Source organism: Vanessa cardui, chromosome 5, assembly GCF_905220365.1.
Source record: "Vanessa cardui chromosome 5, ilVanCard2.1, whole genome shotgun sequence".
Lineage (NCBI taxonomy): Eukaryota > Metazoa > Arthropoda > Insecta > Lepidoptera > Nymphalidae > Vanessa > Vanessa cardui.
Window position 1 is genome coordinate 15,603,902 of NC_061127.1, and position 27,926 is coordinate 15,631,827.

General features: G+C 36.8%; 2 protein-coding genes across 3 annotated transcripts in view; both read right to left on the reverse strand.

Moving 5' to 3' along the window:
* The window catches only part of LOC124529937, a 64,270-nt gene extending 48,841 nt beyond the window's left edge, over positions 1-15,429 (reverse strand). The window contains exons 1-4 of one of the 2 annotated variants that reach the window (XM_047103887.1): positions 14,909-15,429; positions 8,980-9,109; positions 3,986-4,285; positions 2,920-3,093 (exon numbers count right to left, since the gene is read on the reverse strand). In XM_047103887.1, coding sequence (XP_046959843.1) covers positions 2,920-3,093; positions 3,986-4,285; positions 8,980-9,109; positions 14,909-15,414 — 1,110 coding nt within the window. In that variant the 5' untranslated portion in view covers positions 15,415-15,429. Of the gene's footprint in view, positions 1-2,919; positions 3,094-3,985; positions 4,286-8,979; positions 9,113-14,908 lie in introns of both variants that reach the window. The other variant, XM_047103886.1, reaches the window with a different exon arrangement.
* Positions 15,430-19,475: 4,046 nt separating this feature from the next.
* On the reverse strand, positions 19,476-20,196 carry LOC124529855. The gene has a single exon (XM_047103785.1). It carries the CDS (start codon positions 20,194-20,196, stop codon positions 19,567-19,569), a length of 630 nt encoding a protein of 209 aa, XP_046959741.1. The 3' UTR covers positions 19,476-19,566.
* Between the last annotated feature and the right edge of the window lie 7,730 nt (positions 20,197-27,926).

Below are 27,926 nucleotides of genomic sequence, written 5' to 3' on the forward strand. Positions count from 1 at the left end.
TGAACATAGTAGTTCCAAGAAAATCAGTATCGATAAGTCTCAAAAGGTCTTTCTTTGTTTATAATCTTTACAACTATTCCAAACAATCCATATGTGTAACTAAAGATATTGAAATGTGCAATCATTTGTGAACTTGATAATAAGCCTCTTTAAATTTTGGACAAACTTATTAATTCAACAGGGAGATTGATTTAGGAACATACAAACAATAGCCGTCGCTTGCTATTCAATAAACATTAGGGATTATATTTTAGTCACATACAAACAAATGTTTACCGCGATAAATAACCCAGCACGGTCTAGATTTGTATTAAATTGTAAAGTAAACCAAGTCGACTTTGTAAGCAAATCATTAGCATTGGGTTCAGGAAGAGCGCGGCATGCGGAATGGACCGCGTCGTGAGCGGACTTGTCTCTTTGTCTCCACATTATATAAATACCTTCATAATATATGTACATAGTATTACCAAATCAACTAACGACGCTAAAAGCACTGTTATTTTTTTGTATCTTTGTTGTTTCACAACTATATTTTAGATTTTATTAGAAATAATCGAATTTAAATTCAATTAGGTAATATGATAATCTTTAATCTGAATAGCCATAGGTCGAGAGCCGATGACGTAATGTCTATTTACGCCCGTGTTTCTGAAATTTTATTAATTTCAGAAGCTAACTGTTGGTTTACATTTATTATTTAAACATTTTATTCCGACATGTTAAACAAATATTTAGCATATTCTACTAATTCTATTATATCGAATTTCAATAATAATTAAAAGTTCTTAAATGTTTTGTATAAAAATATATGGTAATCTACCATAGATTTAGAAATCTGACAACGCTAAAATTCTCCATTAAATGACAGCACATGGAGCTAGATATTTGCCTTCACAAATGTCTGAAAAAGTGTCATTCCCTTTTAACGCCATATCGAGCGAAGACAAGTTGGACTCAAACGAAGTAATCACTGGTGCAAGGTCTTCTTGGAATGGTAATAACAAGTCATTAGAAAAACAACTAACAAACCGATAGTCATGGCATACGTTGCATTTATTAGAAAAATGCTTGCTTGCATCTGTAAAAAAACGTAATCTTTATCCTTCCCTGAATTTCAAGTTTGCTTCACACCAAATTTCTTCAAATTCGATTCATTGGATTGGTCGTAAAGGGCAACAGCCAGACAGACGGTGTTACTTTCATATTTATAATATTAAAAAAATACATTTCTAGTTGACTATTAATAAACCAAACCAATATATATTGTCAACGAATAATCTCAAATGCCCTTTGGAATACAGATTCTGCAGAGAAAAACCTACATAAAGTCAGTACCTTGACCTTTCCTAAAGTTTAATTACACAGATATGTTAATTATCAACTTGATTTTCTATTTATTCTGCATTCAAATCAAATAACGGTCATTCCACATTTACTGAAATATCAGTATAATAACAAAACAATATACAGTCAAAAATAATGCGTTAACTTCTAGAAGAATAGCAATGCAAGATCAGTACAACACTTCATCGAAGTGTGTCTAAATACAGCATAATGAATAAAACATTAATGATTGCAAACGAAATCTTAAATGATGTTTAGTTTTAAACACAATGTATTGGCTAAATAAAGCGTGTTAGGAGAGTGTTCGTGAGTTGCGTTGGTACATTCGACCCACTGACCCTCACGTCCGTGCGACTATTGTGCCTGACCACAGCATAAGAAAAACTTCTAAAGCAGTCAAACAAAAGTGATGTGGCATAATTAGAAATACATTAAAAATATCATACATTTCATAAACGAAAACTCGCCTGAGTCACATCACGCAAACCTGATGGACAAATTTATTCTGAAGTTTGACCTTTGTGAAAATTGCATTATAACTTAGTACAATATCTATTTTATGGCTTTTGATAGGACTGCTGGTGAATTGAAGTGAAAACACATTTATGTATTACTATAAGACCTTAGAGTTAGTAAATTGAACGTCGTTGTTTGGACACCATTTCCAAATCGAAGCAAATCGATTATGAATTGATTTTCGTCAATAATATCTTATTATAATAACAGTTTAAATATCTCTCTGAAGCAAGATTGAAAGATTTTGTGACTTATTATTACAGTTCACTGAATAAATTTCTTTGATTGTATATTTTAGTTGATGATTAAATATTTCAAAACTAACAGAAAGAAGACTTCTAAGAGGTTATGTAAATCTCACTGAGGAAGACCACTGCTTACGTCTATGCAGCTTAGTGGAAACACACGTTGGAGAAATTCATGTGACAAACCAAACTCAGGTTCATACACGATATTTCCTTCACCGATGAGCATGAGATGAATAATTTAAATACAAATTAAGCACATGAAAATTCAATGATCAATCTTCTGATGAGATTCACGCACTCCAACTAATCGGCCAAGTCGGCTCTCGTAGGAAGATTCGCTTAAGGTTGAATTAGTATGGGCTTTTTTGGATAGACCTTATCAAAAATTATTTTAACGCCAAAGATATTAATTAACTTAACATTTTTGATAGTGTTTCTATTAACAACATCCTGTAAATTCCCACTGCTGGGCTAAAGGCCTCCTCTCCCTTTGAGGAGATGGTTTGGAACATATTCCACCACGCTGTTCCAATGCGGGTTGGTGGAATACACATGTGGCAGAATTTCTATGAAATTTGTCACATGCAGGTTTCCTCACGATGTTTTCCTTCACCGCTGAGCACGAGATGAATTATAAAGACAAATTAAGCATATGAAACAGCGGTGCTTGCCTGGGTTTGAACCCGCAATCATCGGTTAAGATGCGCGCGTTCTTACCACTGGGCCATCCCGACTCTTTCTCGTGTTTCTATTAAATTAAACAAAACTAGTAACTCAATAGCTCCATCAATTACACCATGAAAATTCTTACCGTGCTTGCTGGGTGTGCTGGAACGAGCATCATCGCTCCAGGGGGAGGTTTCCTTGGTTTCCTAACGCCTTTGCTCCTGGGAGGGCGGACGGCAGTCGTCACGGTGTGGTGGCGGCCGAGCCACTTTGTCACCAGTTTTTCTTTACTATTAGCACTTCCGAATTCAGGCTCCTCCTGAGAAACAAGTTACATTTAAAAACTTTTAAATTCAATGTTACAAATAACGTATATATAAATAGTTTTTCCTCTCTGGGACAAAGGGATATGCAAGTCTATCCCATGAAAACCGTTCATTACACCGGATAACCCATGTGATGTCTGTCGTGCTTGATTAAACGCATCAATCCATCCTAACTACCGAATTTGTAATATTAGTAAAATATTAATAAGAAGTACAAATGAATTTTTTGTATCCTCTTATTTAAACATCTATTCTGCAAGTATTAACTAGTAATATGTTTTCCACGCAAGTATACCCACATGTCCTGAAACCAGCACAAGGCGAGCGAGTTTTTTCACTAAATAACATAAGCTTTTTATCTTCAATTATATAGGTATATCTAGTTCTGCATTTTAATAGCGTACTTAGTACAGATAACTAAACCGACTATTTCAAAGTATTTCTTGCAGTTAGATGCTTGTAATCGTTCCAATGTACACTAAAGAATTGCTGCAACGTCGTGAATAATGTTCTAGAAAGATTTATATATTTAATAACAAAATTAGCAACAATTTAATTTTAATTATATCAAATACTTCCACTCTAAATTAAATTAACAAATAAATATTTGACGACATCACATACATTACTCTGATCCCAATGTAAGTAGCTAAAGCACTTGTATTATGGAAAATCAAAAGTAACGACGGTACCACAAACACCCAGACCCAAGACAACGTAGTAAACTAATGAACTTTTTATACATCGACTCGGCCCGGCCGAGACCCGAACCCGAACCCGGGACCCCGCAGTGGCGTACCGTGAAAACCGGTGTACACACCACTCGACCACGGAGGTCGTCGCTCTAAAATATCAAGTTACTTTACTCTGTTTCAATTACTCTACCTTTTTCTTTTTCAGCGTCTCTCCTTGCAACTTCGCCTCCAACTCCTTACAGAGTTCATGTCCTCTAATCTTCTCCGCCTCCTGGGCCTTCTTGATCTCGTCCACGTGGAAGACACAAGGCTGAACCGGCTTAAAGGCCGGGTCGAACTGGTTGTGGTCGAAAGCCTGCTTCGGGCGGAAGCAAGGACAAATTCTCTTGGAGAGGTGGTAAATGGAGACGATGCAGACCAGGCAGTGCACTGAGGCGATTATGAGTAGCGCGATGTTAGCCAGCACTGGCGTCCATGCTTGCATTTCATCCTGAGAAAAAATAAATCTATATTAATATTATAAATGTGAAAGTAAGTCTGTCTGTCTGACGCTCTTTTACGACGAAATCACTGAAACGAATTTGATGAAATTTGGTATGAAGCCAACTTGAACTCTACACATAGCAAAGAACACCCTAAAACGCGAGCGAAGACACGGGCGACTACTAATAATAAAATAATGGAGGTCAAAACTCAAATTTCTAATCGCGCAACTATCTACGGTAGACAAAAAGGAAAAAATAATCTAAAGCAATAGCCATAAATTCTCTTACAAAATATTATTTTTTATCTTTTAATAATTTTCAAAGTATTATTAATTTGCGCAAGATGAAACCATTCTATAAGTGGGCACAAAATATCGTTAAATGTTTTAGTATTCGCAGAGTGCAATCTTCGCATAAATCTTCCATATTGCTGGTATTGCACAAGACAACATCTTCGCATTAAACGTCCAATTAACCTGACACACTAACGCGCATGCGCGACCATGCGCCCAGGAGATGCATTTACCATGTTTGTATATAATTGCCTAGAACCTAAACATCTCTGTAGATTTTTAAGTATAGATGCAACTAAATGCAATTTGTCATATAAGTAGGCTATGGAGCTGATAGGTGGTGTCCGCCATTGCCAAATCATCAGCAACCTTGGGAAGTAAGGTGTTATGTACCTGCAGTTACACTGGCTCATTCATCCTTTCAATCCGGAACACTACTCAATACTGATACTGAGGTACCGAGGTAGGCTTACACTTGATAGATATAACGAATATTTAGTCAACTGCCTAATTATTAATACATATATGACCGTTTAATATATAATTAATCCAAAACGTCCTTAATCGAAGATGTTGAGATTAAAGCTGGACAAGTAACACAGAGTTATCATATGTGTTTATTTTTAATGATTCCTGACTAGCTTGGCATTAAAGGCAAATAACGTGAATCGTGAGAGAAATATAAAATGTTATTAAAGAATATTATTATAACTTAACATTTTAACTTTTAAAACACTGGCATTATAATACCAAGTACCCAGACTCATTAATAGATAATGTTACTGCGTAAAAATAATAAAAGTGAGGTCAATGACCTTTGTTTAAGAAACTTATAAAACACAAATGTCCACTAGTTAACTAAACTACACAATAATGTTTTTGCAGAGTGTTCCCGTGTAGTAAAGTGTAATATTGCTGCACCGTTATGTCATATACCCGACGATAGAACATTTTATGACGTTATATATTATATCAAACTGTCTTTTTGTACATTTTTCCCAACCCCTAATACCCAAACATCAATGAAAGACATGTTATGGAAGTTTATGTCTACAAACGCTTTTAGAATGAAGAATTACATTTTTTCACATTCAGTGGTGCCTGCCTGGGTTTGAAGCCGCAGTCGTCGATTAAAATGCACGAGTTATAACCACTGTGCCATCTCTGCTCTTAATTATAATAAAATACATTTAATTCATAATATTATTTTTTAAAACCATGCCTTTACTGCTAACAATAATAAACTAGAATATTACTCGAAAATTACATTAGAATCGCTTGTTCGAAAAAAAAAATCCCACGCACTTAAATTAAATAAAACTTTAAAAAATATGTTATAATTTAATATATTTTTAAACAGATAACTATTAGTGTACATAATAGAATTTGGAATACAATTTTCCCGCGCTGAGTTCAAGGCGTCCGTCGTAACACGGAGATGATAACTTATATACAAATAATGGCTCATTATTTCGTCACGATCGCATCTCGCAAGTGCAGCCTTGAACTTTATACCTTAGCCATAGTATTAAATTATTTTAATTGTAATTAACACTTATGTGAACCTCTTATTTTTATACGCCATTACAATTGTATAGATTATACCAATTAAAGTAGGAATAAAGGTAAACAAACCTAATTTACGTATATCAAATCGAATATTTGCTTACTTACTGTCAAACAGTGGCAGATTTACCAATAGGCTAAGTAGGCTGGAGCCTAGGGCGGCAGATTTATCTTACAGTAAAAAAAATCTTATAATTATATGTATACACATCACGTCCGTATACTCCGTCCGTATAAAAATAATCTAGTAAGTGATAGAAATATCACCTAGTTCATAACCATACTAATAACGGGAAAAAGCCGATGTAATAAGGACAATAGAAAACAAATCATAATTTTTCAATTTCAGAATAAATTGTGATTGTGAACTAAACAAACGTAATGAATTTTTCAAAATCAAAAATAGAAGAAGGGCGGAAAAAATCGAATAGCCTTCTAGCGACAACTTTTGTAAATCCGCCACTGCTGTCAAATTCTGCTTATTTGGCTTTTCTCCTCTTGTAGTTGGTATAGAGAATATATATATTTATTTGGTATCTAATGGTAAATAGTCACTAACTTCCATTGACGCTGTAAGAAGCATTCGCCTTTCCTTTTATCACCAATGCGTCACCAACCTTGGGACTATTAGCAAATAGTGTGGCATACGTAAATCTAAGGTTGGATGATATGGATGAGTCTATAATTGCACTGGCTCAACCAACCTTTGAACCACACCACAAACAATTACTCGCGTCTGTACAAACGATTATTCAGTTGTAACGTGTCACAACCAAGTACGATTACCGCCCCATTGTCACACATAAATCGCCCGTTGACAAAATATTTGCATACACTTGCGAGCATAATATCTAAACTTCATATATTCAAATGTCGAATATAAATTATTCTGTGTTTAATGATTATTTAATTATCGTGCAGTATATTTTCTAGAGTCTAAGTATCTCATATATTAATGATATCGATATCAATTTATGTAAATTAATTATTTTATTTAATTATTCATTTTTAATTTTATTGCCTACACTGGTGACAAGAGGAATGGTTCGTTTTTGCCCAGAGGATCGTAAATGCGATTCAACGGCGAAATGCTGCTAGCATTCTTGCCACCATTCCACGCGGTCCAGATTTATACAGTAACTATTTTTAATTCATATTTGTAAATATTTAAGAAATTTATGTTATTAATTCTTATACTAAAGTAAATGTATAAACTTTAAATAAAAAATTGTAAATATTTATGCAAAATAATGCAAAAGTAACAGACGGCAAAATTCCTACAGCACGATGTCTGGTTCAATAAAGATGTCGTAAATATAACAAATAACACCAAAAGACAATTAAAAGTGTACGCTCACATCAACAACCCTAGAGTTATAATAATAATATAAGTCAGTATAGTAAAAGTCTGAGGAGCTGTCTGGAAATAAAATCACGCAGGCACATCGAAAATAAACTTTAAACTTAATAAAGCAATAGAAAGAGAGCTCGAATTAAGTATTGAAAATAGGCCCTCCACTCTTGTTTGAGTTTTATGTTCCTGTGAGGAGAAAAAGTATTTTACTATTTTTATAGATATAACTCACCCCAATACTCTGTAGCGTTAGAAAAAAAAGATCGTTAACATACATGAACATTAATTTGACTAAATAATCAAATTCAACACGCATTTATTGTTATGATTAACTCCTATTAAAAGTAAGTTAAAAAAAATCTAAATATGTATGACATCACGTCTTATTGCCTCTACCAATGACAGGAGGGCTGGTTCATTTTTTACTTAGAGGTAGCGTTTATAATTTGACATACATACACGCGAAAGATAATTTTGATTCGTAGGTATATGTATATACATTTGGGTTTTAAGTATTTGAATAATTGGTTTGATCAAAAATATATATTTCTTTAATGTTTTTGCTGTCCATACTAACTGCACATATGCACATTATACGATTATAAATGTGTAACTTATTATTATTTTATTTGTTTTCATCAACATACCACACACAATAAAAGATCGCCGATAACTATATTTAAAATTGTATTAATTAATTAATTAAAAAAATTGCATTCACATATTCACGCCAGTAAGTGTACGTCTTGCTTAATGTGGTAACTGGTGCATAATAAATCGCTTACGAGATTAAGCCACTCTGCGCTTGCGCAGCTGATAAGTCAATCCATTTAATAATTTCAAACGACCCGATTCATTGACAAACGTTTCTCAGGAATTCTGTCGTAGGTGCGAGGGTGGATTAGAAACTAAGCTAAATTATTTGCAATGATAATTATTTTGATGGATATCTATGGACTATCTGCATGAAATTATACCATCTCATCTTACATAAATATAATCAGTTAACACATAGGGTTGCTCTGTGTGATTTTTTTGTAACCGATTTTGGTTATTTTGAACTGCTTTTCAGAAGCGTCTAATTTCTCAAAGACTTGACTCCGACTTTAGTATATGGACTTTTAATCTAAAATTCAAAATTTTAAAATTAACCCGGTTATTTTTTTTACTAAAGTTATTAATTGCAGGATATTAACCATGTTTTTATTTTTATACGATATTTCAACATTATCTACGAATGTCTTGTTCACGAGACTGTTAAAATATCGAGCTCCACCGAATAAAAATAAAAAACATGGTAAATATCCCGCAATTAATAACTTTAGTAATCAAATTCAAAAGTTTATATTTTAGAGAATTTTTGTTTTTTTTAAGTGAGTTTACAGTCAACGTCATTTACCATTAGGTATGAGGCCAGTTAATTACCCACCTATCGGCATACACTTACACTAAAAAGAGATATAATTGTAACAGTCGTTATGCAAACCTCGAAACTGGTGAGCGGTTCAGGTTGCCGCAGCGAGTCCCTCTGCAAACCGGTGGCAGCCAGCACGGCGGCGCTGTTCCCGCACGCGAGGCACAGCAGCGACAGCGCCAGGAACGCCGTCAACAGCCCACTGCTGTACAAACAAACATCTCCTTAATGTCACCTCCATGGTAAAAATCTCCTTAATGTCACCTACATAATTTTCACATAGTAGAACTTTTATTATAATATGTCATAGAAAGTAATTGTTCAGAACAAGTTGTTTACGTTAACGTGTGTTTGACACTATGTGCGTTTTGTCTGATATATTCATTTGTTTTTCTTATTCCCATACACCCAACTAATATTGTGTGTGTTCATCATATGTTGTTCTTTTCGTATTCTGTCATGTATTTTAAACAATTAATATTATTTCAACAAAATAGGTAGTACGTACAAATGGTGATAATATTATATGGTGGTAAATTGTCATCACTGCACAAAACTCTATTTTGGTTTTGATTTGTAAAATACTGCAAGTATATTATGGTTTGGTTTGGTCACTTGAACTAGACTTTACCTATGATATTCCGTCTGTTTTGATAAGTTATATGATTTTGAAAGTCTTTATCAGGTACCTTAATTGTTATACATATTTTTATAAATGAATACTGTTATAAGCATTTGTATAATAATGATAATTTTAAGTTACAACAAGTGCAGGTAAAAAATCTGTGTGTACCGTATACGTGCGTAAGAAGGTAAATTTATTTCTTTGCCGTAATGAAAAACACTGTATTAATGCATGCAAATAATTATATAAAAATAATAATAGTATACTAATTAAATATTATTATGATAATTTTTTTTTCACCGCTACTAATTAATACACACAAATTTAACATTCAATTTTAGAATATGTAATAATTATGAAAGACTAATATATTTTTTACCTTTTTTCACATGAGTAAGTGAGATGGAAATATAGGGTGTGAAGTTGTCTATATCGAGTAATTTGACACTGACGGTTTAATGCTTAACTTGTGGTTTTCATGTGACCACTGTTCGCGCGCGTCATAAAAAGTCACTCTAACTTTGTCATAACATGTCAAAAGAGTATAACATCAGAATTTGAAATAATTTATTAAATATGAAATCAATAACTTAACAGTTTAATTAATGGCCTGATTCTTAATAAGTGTAAGAAAGCAAAGAGGTAAGTATATTGCTAGTACTGGTCATAAAAACGCCAAACACAAAGCTATAAGCCTATAAATAAATATCTATAGGAAGTCATAACATTTATATTTAAGACATATGAGCCAATCTCCTTGGGAAAGAATCAATACTTTCGGTGTAACACATAAAAATCAATATGAATGTTGCCAAATTCAATATTCAAAACATTAAACTTGAATACTAGCCCAAATACTACAAATACATAACTGAATAATTTAATTAAGCATTATGCAAGTAAATTTCCGGAAGAGATATTTACCATCGATGTTTTTGCAGCATCTTTTGAGATGCACTAATAGAATGTCAGGCTTCTTAATCTAGAGAAAGTCTCTGAGTGATTTACAAGCAACGATTACTTATTATAGATCATCCATCTATTTGCGTGTTCTGATATTATCTGTGCTATTATCTACACGTCTAAAAGCATAATTATAAAGTCGTCGAAATACTCAATTTACGACTTACGAGTATGTTAAAAGAGCTTGTCTTGTTATTTAATTGGCAATCTGAACCATATTTATTCATTGAACACAATCCACGGCTAAAATATTATTTCTAAGAGAGATTTATGTTATTTGTGCTAACAAGATACAGTTGTTTAGGTGTTTTACGTACTTAAATAATATATAAATATGCCGGATATGATAAAAAAAAGGTTTTTCGTCGTTAGCGTCGTTAATAAAAAAATAATATGTTTAGTACAAATTAAGGGTTTCTTATGAGCTGTTTTCGTATGAAAAAGGTTCAACATTTGCATATAATAATTTGAAACCTCTATAATCATATATAAATATAATTCGCTTTATATCAAAGATCAATCAAGATTTAATAAATTTCTTTTGATAACACAATTAGTACCTTAAGTAGGTAGGTGTCAAACGAACATACAATAAACATTACTACTGTAAGAAATATTATTATCCTTACGTCGATACTGCGCCACCATCCCTGGGAGCTAAGATGTTATATCCTTTGCGCCTGCAATAACACTGGCTTACTCACCCTTCAAACCGGAACACAAGAATTAAAAATATTCTTGTTTGGGGGTATAATGATGTACTAGCACATTTTCTAGTATTTAACAACGCATATATTATAGCGTTCACTTGTAAAGATAAATTGTTGTTTCTTCCCTCAGTATCATAGGCGCGGCACGATCATGTCTACGAGAATTTTGAAGCTTGTGGGGAAATACTACCAAATATCAACTCTTGACTGATATGAACTTCTTTGCAAACAATAATTACTTTTATTGGCTGAGATTTGAAACAATGATGATCGGTTTTTTTTAAAAAAATTAGCAAGTTCGTGAATTACTGTACTCCTCCTAATAACCTGGATATGTTAATTAAATACAAATGAAGCATTTAAATTGCATGATTTATTTAAATTTCATGAATGGAAATTACCTTATACGATCATTTGCATGCTTTTTTTCATCTGTTATTACTTTTTGTTGAGTAATATGCCTTATTTATTATTGTTTTTTTTTTGTTGTATCATGTGATTTAAATTTAAAAAGGAAATATTTTCTCTGCGCAAACAGAAACTTTGTCTTCGCTTTAAGATAACTTATATTATGGTTCATGCACAAAATATTATCGTATTGTGATCATACTGTCAGTATTATAACTATGTTAAAACATCCCAAATGTTGTCTCAAGAACTTAGCAAACATAGCAAAAACCAACGTTTTCGTTAGATAATTAAGAAAGTGCGAAAGTTTGGAAGGATGGATGTTTGATAACGTGGATCAAAACTCTTGAATAATAGTTTTATTATAATAGTTTAACCAATATTAATATATTAAATAAAATATTATTACTATATTTATATAGTAATAAGATTTTTTGACTTAGTATCACATGTTTTACGCTAAGTTGGTACTCAACAACTTTGTAATTAATACAGATACGAAATAAATGGAAAATTGGAAAAAATGGGGCTAAAACAGTAACGTGAGTGTTAAATCAACGTAGCGTCACATAAAAACACTTTAATTGCAGAGCATTGCGATCACGAGCGGAACTGAGAGGTCTTAAATCAATGCGCAAGAGAAGCTGTACCTCCAATGAATTAAATATTTGATATTGAACATTAAGACCTTGAGCCGATATAACCTGAATATTAACCAAATCCAGGTAAGCATCTGTGATATTCATATGCTTAATTTTTATAACTCAACTCGTACTCGGCCATACTAATGATAAATTATAGATATTGTTACCAATTCTTTTCTCACGTCTTAAAGGAAGGCTCGGCATACGACGGCCAGTACGCGGGAGCTACGTTAGCAGTACCGCTCAGTGCGTAAGTAGCTGTGACAATGCTGTCCTCATCCTTGTAGTTATATTAACTCGACGTTTACTATGGAACTATCCAGATGGGTTGGCACATAGCCATATGACCAAGCAAAATATATTATGAATGCCTGTCTCGTTTAGTTATAAAACCTCATATCTCGAGGTATTGGGTTCAACTCCGAGTCTGGTACAGGCCGTATAACAATTTCTGAGCCTTGACTCTTTCCGACAGAGAAACATAGTTAGTTCTCCTGAAAATGGTCCACTTTGCAAAAAATGATTAAAAGGTCATCAAGATGATGTTGAATCCTATCATAAATGCAAAATGTTTTATTGGTCATATGCCGCACTTTAGAGGTGTGAAAAGCTACTTTAACTACTTACTCGATTAAGTTTTAGTTTCGAAAAATAATACTAAGGAAGTTCGTTTTTCGATTAAAGCAAATATAAGGAAGATACAAAAATGTAAAAATATAAATACGGAAATTGTCATTATCAATAAACGAACATTTTGAGTTCGATAATTATTCGATTATCAAATAAGACAATGTCAGAAGTAAGAACATCGACATAAGTAGATATAAATTATGCGATGTCAGCAAAAAAGCCATATATATATACAGTTAATAATTTTGTAATTCATACGCAAATAAATTTGACTAATGACAGCTTAAAAAATCGAAAGCAAATTATAATTCACGTGTTCATTCATATGAAGCCTGTGAGGCATTCATACATATATCATTATTACTCCTATTTACGACACTGCCCTACTTGAGCCCGTCTGAAGTCATTGATGCGTTCACGCATGACACCTTCTGATTGGCGGAAATCATTGTGACGAAGAATTAAACATAACAGATAACTGGTATTCTTCTAAGAATGAGCTGAGATGGCCCAGTGGTTAGAACATAACCGATGATTGCGGGTTCAAACCCAAGCACCGCTGAATATTCATGTGCTTAATTTTTGTTTATAATTATTATCAAGTTCAGAGGTGAAGAAAAACATCGTCAGGAAACCCGCATGTGTCTAATTTCATAGAAATTATGCCACATTTGTATTCCACTAACCCGCATTGAACAGCGTTTTGGAATATGTTCCATACCTTCTCCTCAAAGAAAGAAGAGGCCTTAGCCCAGCAGTGGGAAGTTTACATGCCGTTGTTGTGGTAGCTTCTAAGAATTATTAGGTTGTACATTAAAACGAATCGTTCATACGCTTTGATATTTACTACGAACGTATATAATATGAATGTTTATTTAATAACGGTATTTTTATAAAATTTTATTTTTGTAGGTCAGTACAAAAATTGCAAAAATCATGATCTTCACGCCCAAGAAGCACTTTAATAGACTGCATTTTTAATATTTAATGCTATTTAATTGAGTGTTCTTTAAATCGTTTATAGAATACAAAATAATTCAAGTATGGCGTACGATTCCGGCGGAGTACAATAGACGAAAACTTGTTTAGGTAAACGCTTCCAACAATCGAACCACTTTGGTTAAAACAAATCAACCGTAAAAACATTACTTAGGACAGGAACTCAAGCAGAGGGCTGACCGTGAGTTTCAAATCTCCAACTAGAAGGAATATCCCCGAACAAATGGGACACGAGCTAATGACAATAATTTACAGCTAAATTTAGACGATCTTTTAGTAACAACGTGAAACTAAAACGGTGAAATAATTCAAATGTAATTTAGTATGTAGATCAGCTCTTTATTCTTACCATTTATTATAAGTAGCTAGTTGAATTATTTATTAAAAAAAATACAATAATTACCAACACTTAATGTACGCCAAGTGAAACTAACTTGGAACAGCTAATTATATTATAATTATAAAATGTCAGTATTTCGACAGTTAACAACTATACAAATTGTTGTTGTGAAATAAAAAATAATTGATGATTCTAAACGTGTAGGCTATTTAAATAGGTAATTTGATTTGGGTAATGAACAAAAATATCGGTAAACAGCTATTTATGCAAAACTCGTCACGACAGAGAGGCGAGGTGACTAGGAGGATCCTAGTAGGAGATAACATTACTTAATCAAGCTTGAAATTAATATATTAAAAACATTAAATCTTGATAAAACTCTTACAAGTAAAATAAGTGAAAAGCCTTCTAGGAGAGAAGAACTTTTAGAAGAGGATCTTTTAGAAAAGAGAACTTGAATTTGCCATATTATTTCTTGCCATATCAAGCCCTTCTGTGGGCACGAGTGATATTTCAGAAACAACTTACAATTTTGTTACTGAAATTAATGTGAAAACAATATTTATTTTTGTTAGACATAAATATTATACTCAAAACATAATATACACTTTCTATAGATTATAATGAATACCTAACTAGGTATTAGGAAGTCGCATACCGTTTAATGTTTATTTACACTCACCCAGAGGTATTATTCAATCCATAACAGTCATTGATCCCAGCCAAAACTCCAACCACTCCAGCGACGACGGCAACGCAGCCCGACCACAGCCCGGCGCCGACCCGCGACAGCGAAGCTCCCTTGACCACGGCCAAGGCGCCCGCGCCCACTAGCAGCGCGCCCAAGACCACCTGCGACAACCCCAGGAACACCACCACTCGCCTCGGCCCACCGTCATCACTACCGGCCTCGACACTCTTGGAACTAACACTTTTACAACTTTTCTTCTTCGGGAGTTTCTGCGGTGTCTTGCATATCAACTGCTCCGTGGAGTCTTCCGATTTGAGGCTCGATACGGTCGGGAAGTTTCCCGTCACCACCGTGACGTTTTCCGTCGATGACTTTTCCAATTCGTCGGTCATTTTCGCGTTCGATTCATCACCGGGTTGCGCGACGTGCGCTCGGTACGCGCGCTGGGGACAGACTGCGCGCCCGCAGCCAGACGCCACCGCCAGTCGCTCACACATGCGGTGAAAGTGCTGTTCTTGATGTCGCGATTTAGCATTTGTTTTTGTTAATTATGTGTATTAAAACACCGGCTTCTACTGTCGCTAGATTAACTTTAAAAGAAAGATTTTTATTATTTAATGAGTGTCAAATTCTTGCGCTACATCGCTTACAGTTCGTCGTTAAGAAGTTCAAACGTTAAGGTTTTTTGTTAATACTCATATAACATATATTTGCTTCATGGCATCATTTGTATATAAATAATATTTATTTCAAATAAATTTTTAGACAATCTTTAATAATTCATGTATTGCTTATTTCCGTATCTGTAAACTAAAAATAAATACACTAAAAATCATCAAAATATAAAAAGCCAAGCTTCACTATTGGCTCGGCGGCGATAGCGCACGTGTCCGCAGTCCGCGGGCGCGCAGGTGAAAGCGCCCGACTCGCGGAAACCGAGCTATCTCCGGTAGTCCGCTGTTCTTCCTGTCCTCAACCTCACGGCAGACATCGCTATGTTGTCTTACGTAATATATTAAAATGCCTATTAATACATTAAGTACTTATTCTATTACATATTCTTATAATTGTTAATTAGCTATTTCAATGTGTATAATCAAAAAAATAAATAGTATTTACTAATATTACAAGTGTCTGTTACCTCTTCTAGGTTAACCCGCTGATCATATGTTATTTTTTTTAATTTACTCCTACTGGTAAAATAGATGGTGATAGTTATAAATTTCTTTCGGATAAAGCCGCAGATTCAGCTAGTAGTGCACATATCTAAAAAGTATATCATATTTCGATACTTATGTAATATAATATCTTTGGTATCTTGAATATCATAAGTAGGTAACTTTCTCTAAAAAAATATTTCACAATGTTCTTCTCGTTTATAATTTATATAATATATTGTGTAATAGTTAAATTAAAACAAAAGAAAATATAAATATATTTGAATATAATAAAGCTGATATCCTCCTAACAGAAGTACGGACTCATTCCTGAGATTGATAGTTTAACAATTAAAGTGTGCACGAAATATTTTAGTGCACAATTGAGAGCTCAAACACAGGTGCGCAAAAAATATCTGTATTAGTCTCAAAAAGCGCGGCGACAGCATTCCGACACGACCTTATTTCGGTGGTTTTAAAGAAATACATTGCAAGAGCAACGGGCTTATGTGCACGGCAAGCAATCAAACTTAAAAGTTTACCTCTGTAGGTTTCTCCTCATATTATACTATCATAAGAATTTCGTGACAAAAAATATATATTGATCCTAACTGGGATTTAAACACAGATCTTAATAATATTAAATCTTACAACTTGCAATTGTTTGCTGTTACTTAATTTCGTTTAGCGATGCCGGTATCATCACGGTTTCCAAATGACACAATAATAATTCCAAAATTATTTCAACCATGGATTGAACATGGATGGAACCATACATTTATTGTACTACATATATATAAATATAGACCATCTATTATAAAGGAAGTTTTTTTGGGTTTAGTACCAACCACGTTTCTTCGGGTCAAACATGTGATAGACATTTATTTCCGGTAGTAACGGTCGGGGACCGGAAGTGGTAACTTTAGACGAGGGGAACCTTCCTAAGGAGGACACCTGCCTTATTATAAATAAATACAAAACAATCTGTACCTTCGAGTTATGCTTGACTGACTATTAGCGTGTCTTCAACACGAGTGCAAGTTGTTAGAAGAAAGATGTTAAAAACTTGATAGTTCTAAATATTTCATATTTAAATAAATAACTGCGAATTATCGAGGAAGTGTACTTTCAATATTTAATCGTCAATACCTAAGGACTAATGTTAATAATTCTTATGTCAATAAATACCTACAATATAATTAATTTGACACTGATTTCCAATTAATCATGTTTACAAATGAATATTTGATTCAATTGTTGTAGCTTTGATAAAGAATAATCATTTTGTAACTGTATAAATAAATAGTATTTACTTTGTAATAATAATTATAACGCAATTTACAAAAAAAATAATGCAAAAATAAATGAAATTACGCAATGTTACTTTTTTGATTAATCTTTTAATGAAGTGACTTTGTGTGTGTTTTGATTATTTTTTTAAACCAATGTTCAATTGTTATTATTTGTATTATATTGTTTTATTGCTCTTCGGAATAAATTGTAAATAGAAGTGCACTGTGTTTGCACGAACACTGGAATACCATAATAAGTCCTGCGTAGTCTGGTGTCTCTTGAGATTGCCCGCCGTGGCCGAAATCGGTCGGGACGACATAATTACTTCAAAGATTGCAAGAGATTTATAAACTAACTTCTTGATATCTAACTTTCTTAACATATTTAATATGATGCTGTGTATTCATAACAACATAAATGTTATTTGTACATCATAAGATAAGTTGGAGTAGTTTAAAGATATTTTTTATTTAGTTAAGTTTTTTGTATTCATTATCGTTTGTAAACGTTTAAGACATATAATTTTATAATATCTTCGGTGTTGTGACGACAATCCTGCAGCTAATTATAATTAATAGAAGATTGAACAAGTTTGATTTCCTCATCAATCAAAGCCCATGACAAAATAGTTTGTATAATTATATTATACAGCACACGGATCATGTAACGGAGCATGCCGCGGTCGCGAGTTACGTCTGGTTACATGCGACGCCTAACTGGGGGTGAAACTGACACCGCGCTCTGCGTCCACTGCTTTGCATAGCTACGCAGTGAAAGCGATGGCTCCTCCGTTGCCTAACCGTGATCTTCCGTCTATTGTTCGAATGCAACACAACCCTAGGGATTCCGTTCGATGAAAGGATTAAATTAAAGAAAACTGTTGAATTCCTGATGAGTAAAAGCGATGAGTAAAAATGTAAACATTGTAAAATTCATACAGCTAAGCTTGCTCCTTCTTCAAATGTGTAACTGCGGCTAATTTCTAATAAATGTGGTAGGTATGTCTAACATATGTAGAGCTCAGAGTTGCTTGCCCATGTTCAACGGATCATCTCAATCAAACGTTAACAATCAAAATTAAAAAATGCTCCTTTTAAGTAGCTCTATGTGTTAGATACATGTAAGAGGGAATATTAAATGGAGAATCGTGGTGGAGTAAACTCCAAACATATCTATCTTTACTTCATCTATTTCATGTATCAGACTACTGTTTCAACTAGGAAGAAACCGCAAGTAACTTAGTACCTATGTACTTCTATCGTATATATAAATATTAATCGAACTCAATTATTATATTAATTATTATTATACTAGCTCCAATGATGTTCTAGTAAAATATCATTGACTAGCTCCAAAATAGTTCATAATTTATTTAATCTATACGTCGGCGCGAAACTACGAATTAAAAAAAAACACGTGTCCAGAAATGATTACTTTAATAATAATAATAATTTTAAAATGTTTGATTGTGAAATTAATAATTTTTAGTGAAATTTGAAATGTTAAATTAGTCTAAAATATTTTAGTGTTTGTAATCAGCTGTAATGTTGAGTGAATAAGTCTACCCACCTATTTATGTTATAAAAGATCAAGCGCCCGCTGGTATGGACAGGCTTTGTCGAGCCGTCGGAGCGATCGGACCGCCTCATATTGGAATAAATCAGAGAAGAATATTCCCTGAGTTTAATTTCAAACCTCCGAGGATTGATAAAGATCGAAACCCTGACACTCTCACTCTCACACTGACGATACGTCACTGATTTTTAAGGTTGATAGGAAAAAACTGACTATGACGATGTGAACGGTGCATTATCACAGATACAAGATTGGTTTAAAGTAAATAATTTGGTTTTAAATACTCAAAAAACAAAATGTGTAGTTTTTACCCTACCCAAAATTAGAAAGCAGAATTATAATATATCTCTAAGTGGTGGCCCGCTTGATGTAGCCGATACTACTACTAGCCGATACGTGTTCTTGGGAATAGAATTGGATTCCAGAATTCAGTGGAGTCCCCGTGTGCGGAAAATTAGTGCGATTAAGTAGATTAAAAAGAATGTAAAATTATAATAATAATTTTATTGCGAAAGAAAAAATAATAATGACATTTTTGACATGCATGTTATTCGCATCCCAACCGTTGCTAGCGCCCACTGCGCATGATCTCCAACATGCCCCCGGGCGTTGAAAGACGTGCTTTCAACCACTCGAATCCAAAACTGGTGAAACAGGTAATGGGCATATCCTGTTAAAAGCTCGGCGGATGACTCCAGCAGATGTCTTTATATCTGCTACACGAACGATTCCATCAGATCCTGGATGTACGGCGACAATTCGTCCCAGTCTCCATTTCAAAGGTGGAATATTCTCCTCTTTGACGACAACCAAGGAATCCAGCTTTAAATTGTCCTTACATGAACGCCACTTTGTTCGTTGCTGCAGCTCGGATATGAACTCTTTACTCCATCTAGTCCAAAAGTGTTGGCGGAGTTGTTCAATACGTTGGTAACGACTAAGATGGGTTGCGTCTTGGTTTTCATAGTTCTTCTGCGGCAATGAAGTCAGTGGTCGGCCGATGAGAAAATGACCTGGTGTCAATGGAGTGTAATCGGTATGTTCTGAAGACAGCGGCGTTAGTGGTCTTGAATTTAAAATAGCCTCAATTTGGACTAATGTAGTGTTAAGCTCCTCATACGTTAAATTACAATGTCCCAACACTCGCTGTAAATGGTACTTAGTCGATTTGACACCCGCTTCCCAGAGACCGCCAAAATGTGGAGTATACGCGGGATTAAAGTGTATTATGTGTGTAAGTGAAATTAATTCCATCATTAGCTACACGTTCAGTCATAGCATTAGAATTAGATTTTAAAAATTTGGATAATTCATTATACGCACCAACAAATGAGGTACCGTTATCTGAGTATATATGAGCGGGCTTACCTCTTCGTGAAATAAATCTATATAAGGCTAATAAATAATTATGGCTAGTTAAGTCACCCACAAGCTCCAAGTGCACAGCCTTTGTAGTAAAACAAATAAAAATTGCTATGTACACCTTGACGAGTCTACATCCACGACCTTGACGACTAGCGCTCATAATAGGGCCCGCATAATCAACGCCGGTACATTCGAATGGATACCCTGGGTTAAGACGCTGACGCGGAAGGTTACCCATCATTGGAGTAACAACTTTACCCTGCATACGTCGGCATAGAATGCATCTATGGTAACAGGCTTTGGCTAAATTTCGTCCCCCTATAGGCCAATAAGATTCTCTTATGGATGCTAGTAGTAGCTGAGGGCCTGCGTGCATTAGCCTTTGGTGCTCAAAATTAAATAATAACTTTGTGAAAGCATGAGTGGACTGTAAAACTATAGGATGCCGTTTATTATATGAAAAATCGGAATTATCGAGACGTCCTCCGATACGTATTAAATTGTTGTCGTCTAAAAAGACATTAAATTTTAATAGAACGCTCTTTTTCGGCAAACTTTGTTTATTCAATAATAATTTATGTTCTGGAAATGATTCGTGTTGACTTTGATAAATCAAAACGTTCAAAGCCTTATGCAATTCCTCACTAGATAGGAATTTGTTATCTGGTGATTGCTGTCTACACAGTTTAACAAATCGTAGTACATATGCCATAGATCGTAAAAGTCTTAAATACTTTGAAAATCGACTAAAATCTATAAAACCCTTGCCATTATTGTCAACAACAACATTTAACGTCACGTCAGCTCTAGTTTCAGGGAGTGAGTTGATATCAAATGGTTTAAATTGCGAAGGCCAGCTGCGTGCGTCTTGTTGAAGGAAGTTAGGACCAGACCACCACATTTCTGAACCCTGCAGATGACTACTATCCATACGACGAGATAATAGGTCTGCTGGGTTTTCATGGGTTGGGACGTGCCTCCAGGTACATGCACCATGATCTACAATTTCAGCAACGCGGTTGCGTACAAAAGGCTGAAGCTTCGAGGGCAATATTTGAAGCCATCCCAACACGATTGTTGAATCAGTCCAACAAAAGACACGCGAAAACTTAAGCCGAAGTGAGTTTAACACCTTCTCATACAAACGTATCCCAACTATAGCACCCATTAATTCCAGCCTTGGAATGGAAGTAGTTTTGAGAGGCGCAACGCGACTTTTGGCCATGAGTAACCGAACACTGCACTCACCTGCATCATTAACGCTACGGACATAAGCACACGCACCATATGCGCGCTCAGACGCATCAGTAAATATATGGAGTTCCAACTCCTCATATGAATGACATACAACCATTCTAGGAATACGAATTTCATTTAAATTACACAGAGCTTTAACAATGGTCTGCCATTGTAAATTAATTACAGGACTTAATGGCTCATCCCATGATAATCTGTCTAACCACAATCTTTGCAGCAACATTTTCATAGTGATTACAAGTGGCGACAATAGACCTAAAGGATCGAAAATCCTTGCAATCACAGAAAGTAAATCACGTTTAGTGTTACTACTGCAAGATACAATTGAGCCTATGGAAAATACGAGTTCATCCGAACTTGCATACCAACCTAGTCCGAGTACCTTATCGGGCTCACTAGAACCTATATTTAAATTAAGTGAAGACTGAGCAACTTCAGACAATAATTGCGGGTTGTTAGACTTCCACTTACGTAATGGCATACAAGCTGATGCAAGTATATTCGTAACTTCCTCACGAATAAATCTAACCTCGTCCAAATCGTCACCGCCACATAACAGATCATCAGCGTAGAAATCGTGCTTGATGACGTGAGCAACCTTCTGATCCTTACAATCAAGACCTAATTGATGAAGGCACCGAAACGCTAAAAATGGCGCACTAGCTGTACCATAGGTGACAGTGTTTAATTTATACACCTGAACGGGGTCAGACCCATTATTACGCCATAATATCTGCTGTAGATATCTGTCAGATGGATGAACAGCTATTTGTCTGTACATCTTCTCGACGTCCGCCGACAAGACATACTTGTGCTGTCTAAAACGGAGAAGAATAGATAACAGATCGTCCTGAATGGTAGGGCCAACCATCTGTAAATCATTAGATGAAACACCAGATGAAGAAGGACAACTTGCATTAAACACTACTCTCAATTTTGTAGTGGTGCTGCTTTCACGTAATACGCCGTGATGGGGAATAAAATAGCTAGATGAACTTAAATTTGGTCCTTCATTGCATTTAGTCATATGACCTAGTGACTCATACTCAGACATGAATTCATGATACATTTTACTAAAATCAGGTTTAGTTTTTAACCTACGTTCTAACGACTGTAAACAATAAGAAGCTTTTATAAATGAATTTCCTAAATTAGAAGGATCTTTTTTAAGAGGAATACGCACACAGAAACGACCATCAGGCAATCGAATCGTATTTTTTACAAAATGTTCCTCGCACAACTTCTCTTCAGGTGAATAATGAAAAGGCTTTGTATTTACCTCTTCTAATTGCCAGAAACGAGTAAGATCACTTCGGAGTTTCTCAAGATCTTTCTCAGAAGAAGAATTCATTTTAGTAAAATTACACCTAATGTCACTATAAAGCAATGCACTATGATTACCACTTATAGGACCCGAGACAATCCAACCTAATCTAGTTTCACACAAAACTGGTTTACCAGTACCTAATTTAATTCTTTGTGACCCTAACAAATCCCAAAAGACATCAGCTCCGATTAAAATATCAACATCTGCTGGCTTGTAAAAAGTTGGGTCTGCCAAACAAATGTGAGACGGAATATTCAAATTCGACAGATTGACTTCACGACACGGCACATCACTCGTTATTGATGGTAAAACGAAACAATAAAGTTCTACACTGAACCTATTGTCTAATGACGTCACATTTATGCGACACGTTTCACCTACGTGAGACATCACGTTATTAATACCAAATATCGACCTATCTATCTGCCTAGTCTCTAAATTTAACTGACGACATAGTCTATAAGTCACAAAGCACGATGTACTACCGCTGTCAAGGACTGCACGAACAATGTGTTCCCGACAATTGCGATAATATAATTTAATTAATGCGGTTGACAATAACACATCTTGACTCACATTAGAAGGCGAAGATGTGACGTTTGCTGATAACGCAACATTATTTGTCTCAGTCACGCCAGTCACAGGAGACGACGACGACGACGATTGTGTCAATAAGTTATTAGAAGAGTTATTAAAATTAGCATTATTATTTTTAAAATTAGCAACATGAATTAATGTATTGTGTCTTCGCTTACACAATTTGCAACCAGGTCGTTTACAATGGTTTGCGAAATGACCCGTACGGAAACAATTATAACAAACTTTATAACTTGGCAGCAACTTAATCCGTGCCTCGTTGCTTAAAGCAAGAAACTGTGGACATTCAACCAAGTGATGATCACCTTTGCATTTAGGACAAGTCTTTGAATTAGCATCTAAACAAGAATTATCACCGTTTTGCTCGACCACCATCGATCTCAGCTTACCCCTTGACTTATCACCAGATTGAGGCTGGTCGTTACGAGACAATTCCAAAGTTTCAATTAATTCAGCCCGCTTACGTATAAACTTAAGGAATGCATCGAAGGAAATCTTAGTGACCTTGTCCATGCGACCTTTGAACTCCTCCCACTCACGGAACGTCCTAGCATCCAACTTGCGAGTGAAAATATAAATTAAAAGAGTATCCCAAAATTGAACTGGCTCACCTAAGGTCTCTAATGCACGTAAATGTTTATTTATTTGGTCAATTAAATTCTTTAAAGTAAGTGAAGATTCCTTTGTAATTACTTCCATGTTAAAAATAGCTGCAACATGGTTCTGAATTAATAACCTTTTGTTGTCAAAACGCTCGCATAAAACCTTCCATGCCACAGAGTAATTAGTAGCCGAAAACTCGATTGACTGGATGACCACAGCAGCAGATCCCTCTAGAGACGTCCTAAGATAGTGGAATTTGTTGATCTCGTCTATAGCATCATTGGAATGAATGAGACTCGTGAAGGTATCATGAAACTCCAACCAGTTGTTGTAGGATCCATTAAACTTGGGTAGTTGAATTGTGGGCAATCTAACTGGCTTATAATTATCGCTACAATGACTTTTATTACAAACTTTTGCTACAAACAGATTCACTATCTTTATTATAATTATTTATAAATTCCTGAGCCTTAGACATGGATTTAAAATACACGGACTCAAAATCAGAACGCTCAGAAAACTGTGCTTTAATATCATCAGCAATACACTCCATACGTAACTGTACCTCATCATATTGTTGGTATAATGACTCCATTTTGCCTATGCGCAGCTTTAGTTCCGTTATATTGGAATTCGATAACGTTTTATCATCCAGTGCATCCAGATAATTAACAAAGGTAGTTAAGCGACCTTTAAAGCTACCTCGCTTTTTTATCAACTCCCTTTCCTCGGTCATTCTGGAAAACGGGCGTAAATCTGTAATTTATACAACAAAAATGTTAACAATATTGTTGAGAATTTTATTAGTACCTCAACAAATAATAACTTTTTATAACTAAACTTTCTATCAATGACTTGCAAAATATATTTGAGTAAAGGACAATACAATAACGAAAATAATAAGGTAATTACATTCACAGTTTAAATTAACAATATCTAACACTCTTAAATTATTTTAAATAGGTATAATTTCCAATTAATATGCTACGAACTTAACATTAAAACTATCACAATCCAAACCGTACGGTCGGTGAACATATTATATGCAATAGAACAAAGAAGTTACGGAACATATAATAGGTATTTAATAAGATGAACCTTATAAATCCTTAATTGGCTTTATATACTACCTGATCGAGTGTTGGGTTACGATATTATTAGTTAATTAAACTTAACACAAATCGCAAATCGTCGCTCATAATCATTTATCCGACTCGTATGGACCAAAAATATGTGCGGAAAATTAGTGCGATTAAGTAGATTAAAAAGAATGTAAAATTATGATAATAATTTTATTGCGAAAGAAAAAATAATAATGACATTTTTGACATGCATGTTATTCGCATCCCAACCGTTGCTAGCGCCCACTGCGCATGATCTCCAACACCCCGTTTGTCGTCCCTAACAGGAAGACTCAGCTCCGCAGCATACGCGGTTAGAAAAGTTAGACACCTTTTTTTTTTTTTTATTACGCTGGAAAAACGCTTTACGCGCTTCCCCCACGTGATGGAAAGTGGGGGGGTGTGTGGGACTCCCCGGAGCCCTGAACGCCGAGTGCGCCCAAGCACACCGGGTTTACCCACTAAAAAACCAGCGGTACCCTCTCCGTCTTTCGGCGGACGCCAGGGGATCGCTTACGCATGCTACCGTGACGCCCTGACGGTCGGCCCGCTTATACGGGCCTTCAATAGCTAGGGGGGATTCCCAGGGTACTGGGACCCCCCCTGGTCCCTACGGCGCCTATTGAGGCGGAGGGAGAAGATGCGCGTAGCGCCTTTTCCTTCTCCCCGGTCGTCTTCTGCGGAGCGAGTCAGCGGCGGCATTTTTTTCCCGCTCCCGCTCCGCTGCTTCCTTCTGCGACATGACACTTTCGCAGAAGGAGCGCATCTCTGACCAGCACACCTCGCTACCGAGCATGGTGTTGATAACGCTCGGTAGCGAGAGGTCTCCGCCCATAGTCGCCGCAAGGATGTGCCTCTGGGGCCCCCACGCAGCACACTCGTACAGGGTGTGGTACGCCGTGTCCACTGGCGCACCACACTCGTGGCAGGAGGGTGACTCCTCCCGCCGCGCTATCCCGTGCAGGTACTTATCGAAGCATCCGTGTCCGGTAAGTACCTGCGTCATTCTATACGACAGTGTGCCGTGCTTCCTCTCGACCCAGCGACTCAAGTGGGGACGGATCGCCTCCACTGTCGCTAGGCCCGCCGTGGGAGTCCCCAGATCCTCCTGCCATCGGGCGATCAGGGCTTGCTGGGCTAGAGCCCTGATCCGCCCGAACTCCGCCGACCCTGGACGGTCGCCGCGGTCCCTCGCCTCGACCCGGAACCGGTACACTTCCGCGAGCACCTCCGCCTGGAGCTCCCAGGGCGGATCGCCCACGAGAAGTGTCGCCGCAGTCCACGACACCGTACGGTACCCTCTGATGCCTCTCACCGCTATGACCCTCTGTGGCTTTCGCAGCAGAACCCGATTTTTAGCGGTGAGGGCGTCTGTCCAGATCGGGGCACCGTACAGCGCCATCGACCTCACTACGCCGGAATAAAGACGCCGGCATAGCGACCCCGGCCCTCCCACATTCGGAAGGAGGCGACCAAGAGCGGCAGCGGCGTTGATGAGCCTTGGGCCGAGATGAACAAAATGCTGCCCGAAGCTCCATCGTCCGTCCAGGATCAGGCCCAGATACTTCATCTGGGCCTGCACCTTGATCACCGTCCCCTGGACGGTGATACTCGCCCCTCGTGGGGGTCCTTTTCGTGGACCGTGAAAGAGGAGGACCTCCGTTTTGGATATGGAGACCCTCAAGCCCAGCATTCCCATGCGGTCCACGGTGAGAGGCGTTCCGACTTCGGCAAGGCGAACCGCCTCCCGGAAGTCCCGTCCAATCGCCGTGACGAGAGTGTCGTCAGCATAACACAACACCCCCATCCCGGGAAGGACGGGAGCCCGCAGGAGCCAGTCGAAACCGACGTTCCATAGAATTGGGCCGAGGACCGACCCCTGTGGAACGCCGCAGCCCACTCGATGCCGGACGATCCTCCCATCGACCCCCGCCCAGAGGATCTCCCTGTCCTGGAGGTACGCCTCCAGCAGTCTCCTCAGATAGGTCGGCACCCCATGGTATCGGAGTGCCTCCCGTATCGTCTCGAAAGGGAGACTGTTGAAGGCGTTCACCACGTCCAGTGACACAGCCAGGACGACCTGCCCCCGGGCCACCGCTTCCGTCGTCCGAGTCTTCAGGGCATTCAGGGCATCGACCGTCGATCGGCCCGCCCTGAATCCGTACTGCGCCTCCGAGAGACCCGGACCGACCTCCTCGAGGTGCTGAATGAGACGGGCTGCGAGGACCTTCTCGAAAAGTTTTCCCGTCTCGTTCAGCAGCACAATTGGCCTGTATGCCGAAGGGGAATCCAACGGCCGACCTTCCTTCGGCAACAGGACCAACTTCCCTTCTTTCCAAGGCTTCGGAAACTGCCCGCTGCACAGACACTCGTCGAATAGCTCCCGAAGCCTTGCACCTAGGTATTCCAGGGCGTCGCACAGAATACGCCCTGGAACCCCGTCCGGACCCGGCGCCGTCTTCCTGGCCCTCAAGCGACCGAGGGCCATCTCCATCTCCCGCTCCGTAATCAGTGGTGAAACCACTGGGTCTTCGGTCAGAAAAGTTAGACACCTAACTTATATTGATACCGCTCGTTTAGTTTAATTTGGTTATTTTCACAGTATTATGTTAAATGGCATATTACTTTGGGGTAACGCTGAAGATATTGAATCAGTCTTTATTTTACAAAAGAGAGCAATCCGGTTTATTTATAATCTTGGAGCTAGAGACTCT

Bases quoted from the DNA above. Each gene is read 5' to 3' on its own strand.
- LOC124529855 (XM_047103785.1), bottom strand. From the start codon at position 20,196: ATGGAATTAATTTCACTTACACACATAATACACTTTAATCCCGCGTAT.